General features: G+C 58.9%; 2 protein-coding genes across 5 annotated transcripts in view; one reads left to right on the top strand and one right to left on the bottom strand.

Moving 5' to 3' along the window:
• SLC7A1 (solute carrier family 7 member 1) overlaps nt 1-4,799 on the top strand; it is a 66,537-nt gene extending 61,738 nt beyond the window's left edge. For 2 of the 3 annotated variants that reach the window (XM_081215151.1, XM_081215150.1), the window contains exons 11-13: nt 211-377; nt 1,104-1,212; nt 2,475-4,799. In XM_081215151.1, coding sequence (XP_081071277.1) covers nt 211-377; nt 1,104-1,212; nt 2,475-2,578 — 380 coding nt within the window. In that variant the 3' untranslated portion in view covers nt 2,579-4,799. The remainder of the gene's footprint in view (nt 1-210; nt 378-1,103; nt 1,213-2,474) is intronic. The other variant, XR_014013675.1, reaches the window with a different exon arrangement.
• A 2,462-nt stretch (nt 4,800-7,261) lies between these two features.
• The window catches only part of MTUS2 (microtubule associated scaffold protein 2), a gene marked incomplete at its 5' end in the record, with an annotated part of 64,260 nt that continues 57,595 nt past the window's right edge, over nt 7,262-13,926 (bottom strand). For both annotated transcript variants that reach the window (XM_081215104.1, XM_081215103.1), the window contains one exon: nt 7,262-13,196. In XM_081215104.1, the coding sequence (XP_081071230.1) occupies nt 12,983-13,196 (214 nt within the window). In that variant the 3' untranslated portion in view covers nt 7,262-12,982. The remainder of the gene's footprint in view (nt 13,197-13,926) is intronic.

Genomic DNA, 13,926 nt, shown 5'->3' with positions numbered 1-13,926 from the left:
CCCTGTGCGCTGTTTGGGGTCTTGCTTATCCACAGGGGTAGGCAAGAGCCGGACTTGCCCTGGACCGTGACGTCAGTTATTCCGTCCTAATTGGGGTTGGTGCCTGCAGAAACGGAGCCTCCCTCTCCATGGGTTTTGGGGGGAACTGAGGATATCTGCGTGTGGGAACTTGGGAAATGACTGAAGTGCGTTTCTCTCTCTCCCTCTTAGCCCTGCTGGTCATCACCTTCTGCATGGTGGCTGTGCTTGGCAACGGGGCCCTGGTAAATGGGGAGTTGTGGGCAGTCTTCGTGCTCATGGGCTCCGCCTTCCTCTGCTGTGTGGTCACAGCCATCATCTGGCGGCAGCCCGAGAGCAAGACCAAGCTCTCCTTCAAGGTGAGTGGCTCGGCCTGACTGGGCTGGAGGGAACCCCCCGGGAGGCTGTGCGCCTGGCGCTCCTGCCGGGAGGCCGCCCTGCCTACCTGGGCTCTGCGAGGCCTGGGTGGGCCGGAGGGAGGTGCTCGCTGGCCGGCCTAGGGGGATGTGTGCCTGGGGCTCCCAGGCACAGACGGCGCCGCTGAGAGAGACTGGGCCCTGGCCCTCAGGTGGGGTAGCGCCCTGCGTTCTCTGGGCTTCTCATAAATGAACGTTTGCCCTGGTGGATCGCATGTCATCACCAAGCCTTGGGGATGACCAGGGCTTCTGCATTTTTAGATTCCACACATAATAAGGTAGTTCAGTCTTAGAAATAAAGCAGAAGCCCCTCTTCCGGCCCCTTCAGGGGAGGAGCAAGAGGGGAAGTTAGACAAGAGCTCACTTTGGCAATTAGTAGCGTAGAACAAGCTCCCACCTACTAGGATTTGCCTGCGGGGGTGTATTGGGGGGTGCTGGGGGTACGGGGTGTGCGCTGGGGGGATAGGAGTGTGTGCTGGGGAGACGGGGTGTGGGTACGGGACTGGGGACTGGCACTCAGCCCCTCCCCACGGAGACCTGGCCGTCCGTGTCAGCCTCGGGTGTGCTCTTCTCTTGGGTAGTTTGGCTAAATGACTCGAGCAGACGCCGTCTGTCCCGCGCTCTCCATGGCATCCGGCCTGATGCTCCGCCTCCCTCCTGTCTCTGCAGGTGCCCTGCCTGCCGGTCCTTCCCGTCCTGAGCATCTTTGTGAACGTCTATCTCATGATGCAGTTGGACCAAGGCACGTGGGTCCGGTTTGCAGTGTGGATGCTGATAGGTACGTGAGTTGTGGGTTTCGAGGTGACCGGCACGTGATGTCCCAGCGACTCCTGGAGGCCCCCAGCCCCGCCAGCCTGTGCTGAGCTGCTCGTTCGTCCTCCCTGCTACGGGCTGGATGGCTTGTGCCCTCCAGCCGCCCCCGCTTCAGATTTCAAAACACAGCGAAAACACGCGTAGTCAGCGGTTTCCTCTCTGACAGTGAGGAACTCCTGGTAGGCTGTGGGCCCTCCCCTCCCTTTTAGATATAAACTTTAAAGCCTTTGTCTGAACTAGTTACCTCGGGCCAGAGCTTGACTTTCTCAGAACGAGCCCGTGAGTCTGCTGTCCATCCCAAACAGTGGGCTGCGGGGACTAGCTGGGCCTGTGGGAAGCAAGGGGTCACCCTTTGGGTGCTGGCCCCATTTAGCACCGACCGTGGCCCCTCTCTGGGCCTCTGACAGCAGGCCCTGCAGAGATGGACCCGGGTTCCTTGTGTAGTGTTGGAGGCCGGGGGCCGATGCCCGGGAGACTGGCCTTGACCGGTCCGGGCCACTGACTAGAGCAGTGACCTCCAGGCCATGTTGCGGCCAAACCGCCCAGCCCCAGTGACCGCAGGAGTGGAGGTGGCAGAGGTGGAGGATGCCCACTTCCGAGCATCCCTGACACGCTCCTGGGTCCCAGGGCTTTTGGTGGCTGGGTCCTTCCTTCAAGGCCTGCTCTCCTGTGTCACTGGCACAAAGGTGGCCCCGGGGGGGCAGGATAGTTAGGGGCACGGACCTCTGTGGCCCCTGACACTCACTAGAATGACTAAATTCAAGGGTTGCATGCAGTCCCGGGCGACCTGAATGTCTAAGTCACTCAGGTAGGGAGAACGAGGGCTGTACAGACGGCGCGAAGAGCCTCGGGAGCCCTGGCGCCCTTGGAAGTCCACCGTGGCGGGGACAGCGTGACTTCTGCAGGGTCTGTCCTGGACCCCCCAGCGGCCGCGGGGCACCCCGCCAGCTGGGCAGTGGATGAGGCTGTGGAACCAGCACCCACCCCCGCCCCTGGGGCCCCGAGCCCAGCCCCTCCCCCGGCCTGAGGCTGCCCAGAAGGACGCGCCTTTGCCGAGCGTAGAGGCGACCCTGCTCGATGAGTCGCGCCCTCCTCCACGGGGGCCCCGCATGGGGCCGCCACCCATGGAGGCCTCACGGCGGGGCCGCCTGCAGAGGCTGCTGCGGGGACTGCTTCCCGGGACCCGACGGTGCCCGCTCACACCTGCTCTCTGCCCTCGGCCCGCAGGCTTCTTCATCTACTTTGGCTACGGCCTCTGGCACAGCGAGGTGGCGTCCCTGGCCGCCGACCCAGCAGGGACTCCTGACGGTCACTCAGACCATTGCAAGTGACGCACAGCCCTGCCCCCACGGCCCCGGCAGCACCTCGCTCCCCCCCCGCGCATGCACGGGACCCGCCCGCACCCACAGAGCACAGTGCCGCGACGGAGCGGCCTGCGGCCCGCGTGTCCTGCTCAGGCCGGCTCGCTGGGCCCATCACCTGGCGCCTCCCGGCTGGGGCCACGGGGCCGAGGCTGCCCACCTGCCTCTGAGCCTCTCGCTGAGCAAGACAGCAGCCTATCTCCTCGCCGGCCGGGCGCCCCTGCTGCTGCGGCCTTGGGCAGAATGGAGGTCACCTCCTCTCGTCACCTGAGCGCTCCGGCCTCCCTTCCAGGGACTGTGCTGGACACTCCAGTCCCCGCCTCCCCGCCCAGCCCTGAACAGTCGCCCCAGATGCCAGCCGAGCACCACAACACGGTCTGTCCCCAGCTGAGCCCCACGGGGCCGCCCCAAGCCTGAGGACAGCGGTTTAGTTTACTTAGGAAGGAAAACGAGACGGTCTCCTCCTCCTGCTTCTGCCCTCTGGGCTGCCTCCAGAGGGGTCGTGAGGACTGTGATCTCCCGCCTCCTTCCAGGCAGGGGCTCCGGCCCCCCTCGCACACTGCACACTCGGGCCGCAGGACCGGGTTCTGCATGGGGCCAGGGCGGTGGCTACTCCACCCGGACTTCCTGCAGCCACCAGCCGTCCAGGCCCCGGGCTGGTTCCTGCTGCTCTGGTGTGTCTCAGCGCCGGCTGAGTCCTGAATAACTGGAATGTGACACTATTTCTGTAGGACCCGCCTCGAGTGAGCCGAGCGGAGAACAGGGTTTTCTGTGGTCCTGGCTCCTCCCTGAGTCCTCCTCTGCCGCTTGTAGGTCGGTTTTTTGGGTCTCAAGGTCCCCGAGGCCGGCGTCCTCTCGTCCTAAGTGACGGCGTGGCCCTCCAGCTGCTTCTGGCCACTCTTGTGTCTTATCCTCACGTGGAGTCCTCCTGCCCGTTGCTGTGAATCAGTCACTCCACCAAATTCAGTTGGCGGTTAACAGTGGCGCGGCACATGGCCAAGTGATTACCCCGAATTGTCCAGGGTATGGGGTCTGCACGTGACATGGTTTGGGGTCACATTGCTGTGCCTCTTGTGTGGGGTGTGTGTCGTCCAGACGCTGTGAGTTTGTGTGCGGGTCGGTGACCCTGCCCTGCACCCCTGCCTCGGTGTCCGTGTGTCCCTGTGCACACGGCGCTCCCTCCCGAGGCCCTGGGGACACTCCCGGTAGCTGGGCCGAGCCTTCCCGAGAGAGTGTAATTCGGTAGACGGAAGGGCCCGTGTTGGCAGGTGAGGGGCAGGCATGTTGGGCTCCACGGGAGATGTAAATGCTGCTTTTGAAGCTTAGCTCCCCGTATCTTCCCCCTCTGGCCTTGGTCACAAACCTGGTAGAAGCCTGATGAACTGATGGCCCTTGGCTTTTCTCCCTCTGCCCCAGAAAGTTCTTGGAGAAAAATGCAAGAATGAGTGAAGCAGCCAGATGGCAGGGTCAGCCTTCGTTCTAGGCTCTGGCCACTCTGGTCACTCGTGGAAGCTTTATTCTCAGTATCACTTGTGAATCTTCCAGCGGGAGGATTATAAGAGCCCAAAGCTTGGATTTCCAAAGAAAGGTATTTAAATTTATGTAGCTTGGTGCTTGGTACAATATTTTGATAAATATTAACTTATTTTGTTGGGGTTTTGGTTGTCTGCTGTCTTCTTGGGGCCTGTTAGCCATTTGTTTGCTTGATTTGTCTGCTGTTTTTCCACAGAGGCAGAGAGCGTGAGGGAATGAGGGTGTCCAAGAAAGGTGGCAGGTTGAGAGGTGTTTTTTCTCTTTTTCGTTCTGGCTGAAATTTCCCCGTGTGACACCCCCCAGCAGACTGCACGACTGCCGTTTCAGCCAGCAGCGCTCGTGGCTCTCCAGCCGAGAAAGTGTCTCTCAGCATCTGACGGGGCGAGTGCGTCCTGACACGCGGTCCCCTTCCTCACCCAGAGCCGCGAAGTGCTGCGCAGATGGGCGGTGGCTGCCCCGAGAAGCCCCCCGCCCACCCCCCCGGAAAGAGCACCTGGGGTCCCGGGACGGGGCCTGTGAGAGCGCGTCTTCATGCCGCTGCCGAGGGTTTTCTCTTCTGTGCGTGGGGCGGCGCCTCCGAAGTCAGTGGGCTTTCTGATCACACCCCTCCTTCCTGGCTCTGAGCTGGACACGCACACAAACACGTACACACAGAGACCTGCCAGACAGACACACAGACACAGACACACGGCCAAAAGTAACCGCCGGAAGTGCCCGACGGTTTCACATCCCAGCCTCTCCCGCACTTGGTTCCAGGGCTTGGCTACGTTTTCCCTCAGAGTCGGAAGTTCCACATTTCCAGTGACGCGCCCGCAGGGGATACCGTGTCTCCTTTTTATCTGTGCACCAGCCCCAAATGGTCACATTGGAAAGACCCGCTTGGGATGGGGAAGCGCCCCTTCCTGCTGCCCGCGGCCCCCTCCCTGCGTGTCCACGGCCTTGTGAAAACCCACGCGGATCCCGGGACCTGTGCCAAAGAGTGAGGGGGGCGGGGTTTCCGGAGAGGCAGTGAGCCCCAAGCCACCCCCCCGCCCCGGGCAGGAGCTCGAGCCTCTGCACAGCCCCCAGCTCACCTGCTCACACCTCCTCTGCCCAACTTTGGGCCGGCTTTGCTTTTACAAACCCAGAGGGCCGCGGGACGGAGCCATCTTTCCAGGCCGTCTTGGAGAAGCTGCTGAGTTTAGACTGTCGTCAGGGTCACTCGCATCTCCCCCACTCTGGGTTTTGTTCCGTTGAGTCTGTCTCCATCAGGTGGTCGGCTTCCTGGTTCCGTGTAGTTTGGACACCACGGGCCTCGCCCTGTGTCCACAGGTGACTGCGGCACTGTGGAGGCTTCTCTGCCCACCCCGAGCCCCCGGGCCCGTGGCACTCCCTCCTCCATCTCTGACACATCTGTCCACACCTGGGAGGGGCGCGGGCCCAGCAGGAGCCTCGCGATGTGTTTGCTGTGCTTTGTGCATGGCGTCAGGGGGGCGGACGGCAGGGGGTGGGGGGACCCGGGCTGTACCAGGTCTCCTCCCCTCCACCCCGTCCTCCAGGCAGGCAGGGTGAGTTGACAGGTCTTGCTGTCCTGCCTAGGGTGGCGTCTAGCCTGACGTTGTAGGCAGAGCTGTCAGCATGGGGTGTGTGGACACGTCTCCTAACGGCCCCACCCAGACTGTCGGCGAGCCCACGGGCATTTGAGCGGGCCTCACTGCTGGAGGAAAGCTGCCTGGCTTCATGCTGGGACCTGTCTTTCCTGACCTGGATGCCCCGCTTTGACACATTAAGAGCCGCTTGTTCTGTTGGCACCCGAGAACCAGCCCCGTGGAGACAGGAGGGAGGGGACTTGGTGCCAGACCCGGTGGCCCGAGTGTTGTAGGACGGATGGAGAGGCATGACCACACTCTGGGCGCAGGCATGTGACGCTTGTGTGAGTTAAGTTCAGACGGAACTAAATATATGTTGTGCATAATTGTTAGGTGTAATTTAAAATGCATCTGTTTGCCGTGGTAATGAGAGTATTGTATGTAAGGCCTCTTAGGGAGAGCAAGATGTACATTTTATCAGACTCTTGTGGACTTTTTTGGGTAATGAAATGCTTTATTGGTCCAGTGGTGCAAGAAGCTACAGACATTCTGTATCTCGTCATCGTAGTTACAGTACCTAATGGGAGGTTAAGGCAGAAAAAAAAAAGTCAACTGACCTTCCTGTTCATCACTATGGCCAAGTTTTTCTGTGCCCGTTGCTTCGCTGGGTGGCAGTGCTCTTTCAAGAGGGGCGTGGACTGGCCAAGGGTCTTGGGGCACAGTTCTCCGGAGCCCCCCTGGCCCACCTTGTAAATGTGTTGAACTGCTGAAAACCCCTGTGAGATGAAAGACCTTGGCTTGAAGTCCAAATGGGATTTCTCCAAACAGTCAGGGAGGAGGGCTGGGAAGATGCATTCAGACTTTGTTAAATTATTAACAAGGTATATGATTTTGTGTTTCTTGATGACAAACTTTTTAAGTTTGGGACTTATTTTCCCATTGGAGAAGTTATATATTTAAGATAAGTTTCCTGCTTACGTTGTGCCTTTCAGCATTGATGGGTCTAAGGAGCACAGAGGGTGACGATCTTCTCGAGGGTTGGTTTATAATCAAACCTGAAGAGCTGTGGTTTCCTCAGTACACTTTCTTCTACTGAACGTGGAGCCATTATTAAGAGAATTGTGGTTTTTTAATTATGTAAATTGTATAATATTTTTGCTTGTTTGATCTATTTTTCTAATAGTTTTCTTATAGTTTCTTATAATTGTGATACTAGATTTAGATTCTGACGCTAACTGCAAATCAGATTGGCCTCTGCTGGTCCCCCCGTTTTTATTTTAAGGACAAGAGTAGATGTCGTCCATCGCCTTTAAAAAATGTGAACCTCTGCTCTGTATCCCAGTTTTGCTGACAACACTGTGCATTGATACCATTCTTCATGTTGTAAAGTCGAGCTATTTTGTGGTACATCCTCTCATGCTTCCACAAATCCTAATAAATTCCGTCTATGGCCTGGGCGTGCTCAGTGTGATCTCAGGAATTCCGGCAGCTCTGGGGGGGCGGAGGGGGGGGTGCCCCGGGGTGGGTGCCCCGCAGGGAGTTCAGATCCTGCTCTTTGCTTCTTGAGTATCTGCCTGCTTCCCCACAACTGGAAGGATGTCGCGTTGCCTCGTTCTCCTTCAGCCGTTTGGTGGGAATCCTCATTCCGGCTTTAGCGCCTCGGCCAGGGAACCCCTCGACCCTCATTTAGCATCCTCTGACGCTGTCTCCCCACCTCCCACTCTTTTCCGGACTTGGCTTGGGTTTGGGCCCAGAGGTCTTCCTGCCAGTGGGTCTGCGGGGCATGACGCTGCTCGTTTGCAGAAGGACGTGGGTGTCAGTGCAGCAAAGCCCTCTGCCTTGAGCACTGGCCTTGCGTTTCCCGCCACACGCCCGCCACCCATCTGGAGGGTGGGGTGCGCGCAGGAGCGGGAGGGTATGGGGAGGGCTGTAGCTCTTCTCATAATCCTTGATCTCTCAACACCCCCCGCCCCGCTTGAGAAAGGAAGCGCTTTCTTACACAGGAGGCGCACTCAGTCAAGGGGACCTGAATTCCCAGGCCCTGAGGCTCGGCGTGATCACGCTGGGAGGTCTGCTGCCTGAGAGCAGCGCAGGGGCTGCTGCTGGCCCCGCACGCTCAGCATCAGGGATGTGAGGGGCATCCGTCGGCCGCGCGGTGAACCACCCACCAGGCCTGGACCACGTGGACGCTTTCCCTCCTTTTCCCCAGGGCTCTGCGGGGACGAACGCAGGCAGGGTGCCCCTTCCTGCCCTCAGCTGCCCCGCCCTCCCCCGCCCCCAAGGCGATCTGTGACAACTGGCAGGCGCTCGTGAGCCCAGACCCGGACTTGTAGACGGGCCGGCTTCCCCGAGCAAGTCCCGGGAGCCCGCCTCGGCGCGGGGCGGCCAGTCCCGTGGCGCCACACTGCCACCTAGCGGCCGGCGCGGGCGGGCGCCTGAAGCGCCCCCGCCAGGCTTGGGGCAGTTTCCTAGGAAACCCTGACGGTGGGGGCGGGGGGCGCCTGGAGGCCTGGGGGTGGGAACTCACCTGGAGCACAGTTTGGTGATGAAACACGTCTGGTGAGTCAGAAGCTGCCCCCGGACAGCCCGGCCTCCGCAGCGGGGAGGAATCTCATGGACTCCTTGGGGGGCTGTTCGGCCACCAGAAGGCCTCCGGGAGCGGGGGGACAGCTCCCCGGGGTAGCCCTGTCCGCCCCTCTTCCAAGGGGCATCGTTTCGCTTTACTGTATAAGTCTGTCCACCAAGCCATAAATACGGCCAGAAAAAAGGCGATGTGAGAGAGGCTTCGGGAATAAAGCAGGTGGTACGTCCGCTGATGACGTGAGCTCTGGCCTCCTTCTCAGCACCGACCCGCGGGCACTCAGGACTGAGGTGCGGGAGCCGGGAGACGCTGCGCGGTCGGACTTCCCCACGGACGCTTTACAATTTTACTCCTTGAAGCCGTGCGGTTACTTGTTGAGCGTCTGCTAACGCAGCCCCTGCTACGTGGATTTGGGTGCAGTTGAAACCGACAGCAGCAGCTGAGCCTGTCCGGGTTGTCTGTGGGGAGGGACCCGGGCGTCCTGCAGGGACGGGAGGGCCCAGCTTAGGCTGCACAGCACTTTATCCCGCGTGGGGCTGTCTCTGGAAAACTCGCCCAGACTTGGTGAGGGAGGCAAATTCGCCTGCATGTCCCCCATGCTGAGGGGGAAGGAACGGAGCTGGGCGTTCAAGAAACCCGAGGTGTCCTGCTTTTGTCTTTAAAGAGGTTTGAGAGAAGCAGACAGGTTCAAAAAAAAAAAAAAAGAGATATTTAGCAAACTTAAGCGAATGAGCTCTAGCCTGTGACGGTGGTGGTGATTTTTTAGAGCATTTGACCCAAACTCCCCAGCGGGCAGGACCCTGCCTCTTACCTGCACGGGATGCAGGGATGCGATGCGAGGGTGCCCGTTCCGGATGCAGCCACGGAGTGAGAAGAGCCTCCAGCAGCGGGTGGGACGCCCTGCGCCCGGCTTCTACCCGAGCTTCACTCTCACTCCTTCCAGCCTCGCAGGCAGGGAGAGCCGGCCGTGGCCTCCCTTGGCACAGCGGGGACCGAGCGGCTGACTTCAAAAGCCTCTCTGCCACGGCAAGACAGCCGTGCAGGACACAGCTCTCCACGGATGCTAGGCCCCTCCACCCGGTTTCCTCCGTGGGCCGGGCGCCAGCGCCCCTCTGTTAAGCGGCTGTGCTGACTGGGAGGACAATGCAGGGTGGCTATAATAAAGGTGGTGGCACAAGACGCCAGAAGACACGAACGGGTTGGGAGGGGTTGACAAGCAGATCACGAATAGCAAACATCGCCAATAACCTGGACACGTGGGTGACCCAGGGGGTCCGGGAGAGGTGCTGGCGGGTCCGGGGGAACTCAAGGGGCTTTACCATCTGCCGAGGGGCTCCTGTCCGGCGGTGGTTCGGGAGGGCAGAGTGGCTGGAGTCTCCGGAGGTCCCTCCAAACCCCACAGGGAACCAGCCTGCGACCCCAGGCAGGGCAGGCCCCGAGGGACACTCCTGGGCAGGCAGCCAAGTGGCTGCAGCCCAGCCTGAAGGCCCTGGTGGGGGACGTGAGCACTTTTACGTTCAGGGAGTGGCCTGGCCCCCGAGAACCCGAGGGCATGAGAAAGCGCGTGAAGAGGCAGTGCTGGGACCACGGGCCCCCACGCCGGGCGGGCCTTTGCCCGGTGCTCCGAGAGCAGCGCTCTGTGACCAGCCAGGTGCAGAGGGACGGGCCTGAGGACCGACCGAGCTCACTCTGGGTAGAAGCAATAGGGCCACGTCTGAATTCGACACTGACGGTGAGGGGACTGGCCTCAATCTCGTGTCCTTTTCCCAACCTCCTCCAACCCACCCGGACCTCCCCAGGACGGGGCAGACGGAGCACAGCCGCTGAGCCCCCAAAGCCTGGGCAAGGCTGCTGGAGGATCCGGGCTGGAAGATGGGTGCAGGGATCCTGAATCCGCCGAGTCGGGGGAGAGCTGGGGGGGTCTCGCGGCTCAGTGACGACCAGCTGGCGCACACACAAGGGGAGCCCAGCCTTCTGGCCTCCCTGCCTGACCCCACCGGACCTCCTGAAGCCTGGGAGGGCCAGGCCAACGGTCACATCAAGTGCATGTCACAGAAGGTCCCTCAGGTTCATTTTAATATGCTTCCAACACAAATAGGCAACACAGAACCTGCAGGGGCCGGAAGAGGAACGAGTGACCCCATTCAGATGGCCACCAGGTGTGCCCACCCCACCAGAACGTCGCCGGGCGTGTGCCGGGCGGCGGGAGGGCAGGGCGCCGACGGGGTCCCACGCGCCAGGAAGAGGTTGGGGCAGTTTGGCGGGTCTGTGAGCGGCAGGCGGGGAGGCTGCGGCATCTCGGCGTGGCAGCAGCTGTGGCCTGGGAGGTGGACGTCAGGGAGACAGAGGCCCAAGTCCTAACAGTGTGGGGGCTGGAGAGGCGCCGAAGGGGCCGGTGGCCGCCACCCCTCGTGTTCTGGGATAGGAGCCGTATATGATGGGCGTCCAGGACAGGGAAATGAAGCCAGGGCAAGGTGGGAATTAGCTCAAGTACCCAAGGTCAGGGCTGGCTAGAGCCAAGCTCTCGTCACCTAGTGAGGGATTACTTCGTTCTAACACCACTACAACTTTGACTGCAACAGGCTAACACACCGGACCACATTCTAACATAACACTGATATCTGTATTGCTGCGTAACTGCATTTAGCAAGCGCCGTTAGGGAAGCAGTTCCTTATTCAGAGGGCTGAGCTATTGTGTCTGCAGGTGGTGCCTGCTGAAAGAATACATACTTGTGTATTTAGTCAACATGGCATGATCTACTCTCATGGGAGGCCCGACTCAACATCGCAGCATCATGCAGACCCACTAAAGGAAAAGAATGTTTCTTCAGTGGATACTCCTGTGTATGTCCCCAGGATGGGCAAACACCTGGAGGTTTGCTAAAAGTGAGATGTACATGAGGCCAGGAAGCCCAACCTTGACTCACGCAAGGAACACAGACCAGGTCTGTCTTTATGCCGGCCGCGTATTCACAGAGCAGGCAGGGCTCTGGGCCAGCCACCCCCTTCCGTGGGCCGTGTATTCCCTGCTGTGTGGCTCCGGCCCACGAAGCATCCCTACATGAGTCCGCCTGCCTTGGGCATGCTCAGAGCCAGTCCTGTGCTCAGGACCATTTTGAGGGGCCTTAGGGAGAAAAGTGCAGGGTCTTTGTCACAAACAGTAAACAAAGGCATCATTATCATCACCATACCAACTGTTGAGACCGCTTCTTTCTTTTGTGTGTCTTGCTTCTAATCGTCCACAGCACTACAGGAATACCTCTCAGGTTCTAATTCTACCATTTCAGAGCCAAATGCCAGTCCAGAAGCCAGCCACTGCTGGCTGGCTGTTTCCCGGGCTCCTTCCTCTGTTTGGAAGAACCTCCTGGGCCAAAGATGGGACCTCTGTCAGCTGTGGCACTGCTTGGTCATCCAGCAGAAAATACACCTGGGTTTCTGGGAGGCCATGTGATGATCTAGCATAGCTTGGAACTGATCCCCCAGGATAGAAGAACTGGTTTTCTGGAAGCCCCTGCTGGAACCCCTGAGCTTCTCAATGTACAGGAATGAGGTTGGGTTACGGAACCAAACCGAATTGGGGAGCCAATGAAGTGGGGCTGAGGGTCATATTTTGGTGAGTTGACCATTTTCAGCGTCACATCAGAGTAAAGCAAATAGGACGCCCGAGTATGCTTTCCTACTCTATGCTTAGTCAGAACACACACCCTATTAGCAGTCTTCCTTCTTGAGGACGGAGCGTGAATGGTCTTGGCCAACTCCAAGGTCACTCTCACCCTCATCCTATAAGGTCATGTGCTTCCATATTTTCCCGAAGATGAAAGAGATTAATGATGGATTCCAAGATGCCATTTAGGAAAAAAAAAGCAGAACTTGTGTTTACAAGACTATATAGACGATCCACTGTCCTGAGTGACGTCTGCAAAACTCCTCATGCCCTCAGGGTTTCCCACTGCCACCCCTTATCCGCTCACGACAGAAGTATTAATAATTAAAACTTGCGGATGGAGTAATAGTGACCTCAAATCATGTGGACTAAGAAGCTGATTGTTCCAAAGGCAGTTACCGTTCATGAATGGCTGGTGTTTGTGTTAAACAGTACCACATGGTGGTAGGTCGGAAGGCGCTTCTTCTCCGTATCTTTTTTTTTTTTTTCCTTTTTCTATTTTGGGTAGAAATATTCCTGGGAAGGTAGACAGAAATGCATTTTCATTTCCCAATAATTCTTAGGCACGAGTTAGAAAACTGCTGACCTCCACCAAAATATGTCAGCACTTCATGTTATAAAAAATGCAATTCAGAACCGCTGCCTGTGTATATACGTATATGTGAATATACACACATATCGGTGCAGTACACAATGATTATTCAATGGATATTCAAAACTGAGCTATTTGTTAACTAACCTGATATTCTGCAGTGAAAGTTCATTGCTCAAGAACAATTGGCGTTTCTTTCTTTTGGCTCTAACTACGGTCAAACGTTTGCACATCAGACACTACCATTTACACTTTCCTAAGTGCCAGTACCAGGACAGTCTTACACGAGGATCAGAAAAGGACTCTGCCTAGGATGCAGCTATGCAGCTACTGGGCATGCGCGCAGGGTCAGTCAGGCCGGTCCATGGACACCACTCCCTCGAGGCGGAAACGCTCGTGGACCAGGCGCCGCAGCTCGACCCGCAGCGTGGTGGCGTCATCTGGGCGTCATGCTGACTCTGGCGGGAGAGGAGGGCCCGGAGGAGGAGCCTCGGTAAACGGGGGACGTGGGGGACAGTTTAATTGGGCTGGTTGGGTCCCCTGTTTGCAGCTTCCAAAGCAGCTCTTCGTTGGTTCGGCTCAATCTCTTCTTCTCCTGCGTTTCTTTCTCCACGTATTCCTGGAGGTTAGCATTCTCCTCTGACAGCTGTCTGCACGGGGACAACAAGCAACTGTCGAGCAGCAGTCACGCCGGAAGGCACTTAACCTGAGGTCTGCCAGGCCGAGGGGTGCAGGGAAAGGGGGCAGGTGGTGGGTGCCCGCGGGGAGAACAGGGTCCTGCCAGACCCCAGGGACCAAGAAGCGGCGTTGAAACGTGATTGCTACTCGTCCCACCCTCACATCTGTTCCCAGAGACCCTCCGCCAACACCCGATCTGCCCACAGCCCCTCTGCCCGGGTCAGGGGAGGCGCTGGGGGCCAGGGGAGAGAGCAGAAGCCGCCGGAAGAGAGAGAGGGAAGTGGGGCTTGGTGTGGGACGCTCTGCCCTGGCTGAGGCCTCCCTGGCAGCCATCACCTCTGGCCTGTGCATCTGGCTGCCTGCTGGACCCGGAGCCCTGGAGAACAGGCCCCAGAGCGGTCCTCCTCGAGCGCCCGGCACCCAGTCTGACGCCTGGTGCGTAATGGATGCTTAGTTGATGTTTGCGGCTAATGGATGCTAAGTGAAAAAGGAACCGAGGCATTCTGTGCCTCTGTCGTGACGGCAGTGGGTCTGCCCCCCCATCTCTCTTCCTGGGGCCCTCCGAGCAGCGAAGGCAGAACCAAGATGGAAGCAGTGTCCCTGGGGAGCAGCTGCATCGGTGCGTCCCCTCCCTGCTGCCCTCCGGCCAGGCCAGCTCTCCTCTGCCATGACCACCTGGCCCAGCGCTGGTGCAGCAGCCGC

The sequence above is a fragment of the Mesoplodon bidens genome, assembly GCF_964165515.1.
Source record: "Mesoplodon bidens genome assembly, chromosome: 17".
Classification (NCBI taxonomy): domain Eukaryota; kingdom Metazoa; phylum Chordata; class Mammalia; order Artiodactyla; family Ziphiidae; genus Mesoplodon; species Mesoplodon bidens.
The sequence above is the reverse complement of the archived record's forward strand: the minus strand, read 5'-3'. Positions and strand labels throughout refer to the sequence as shown.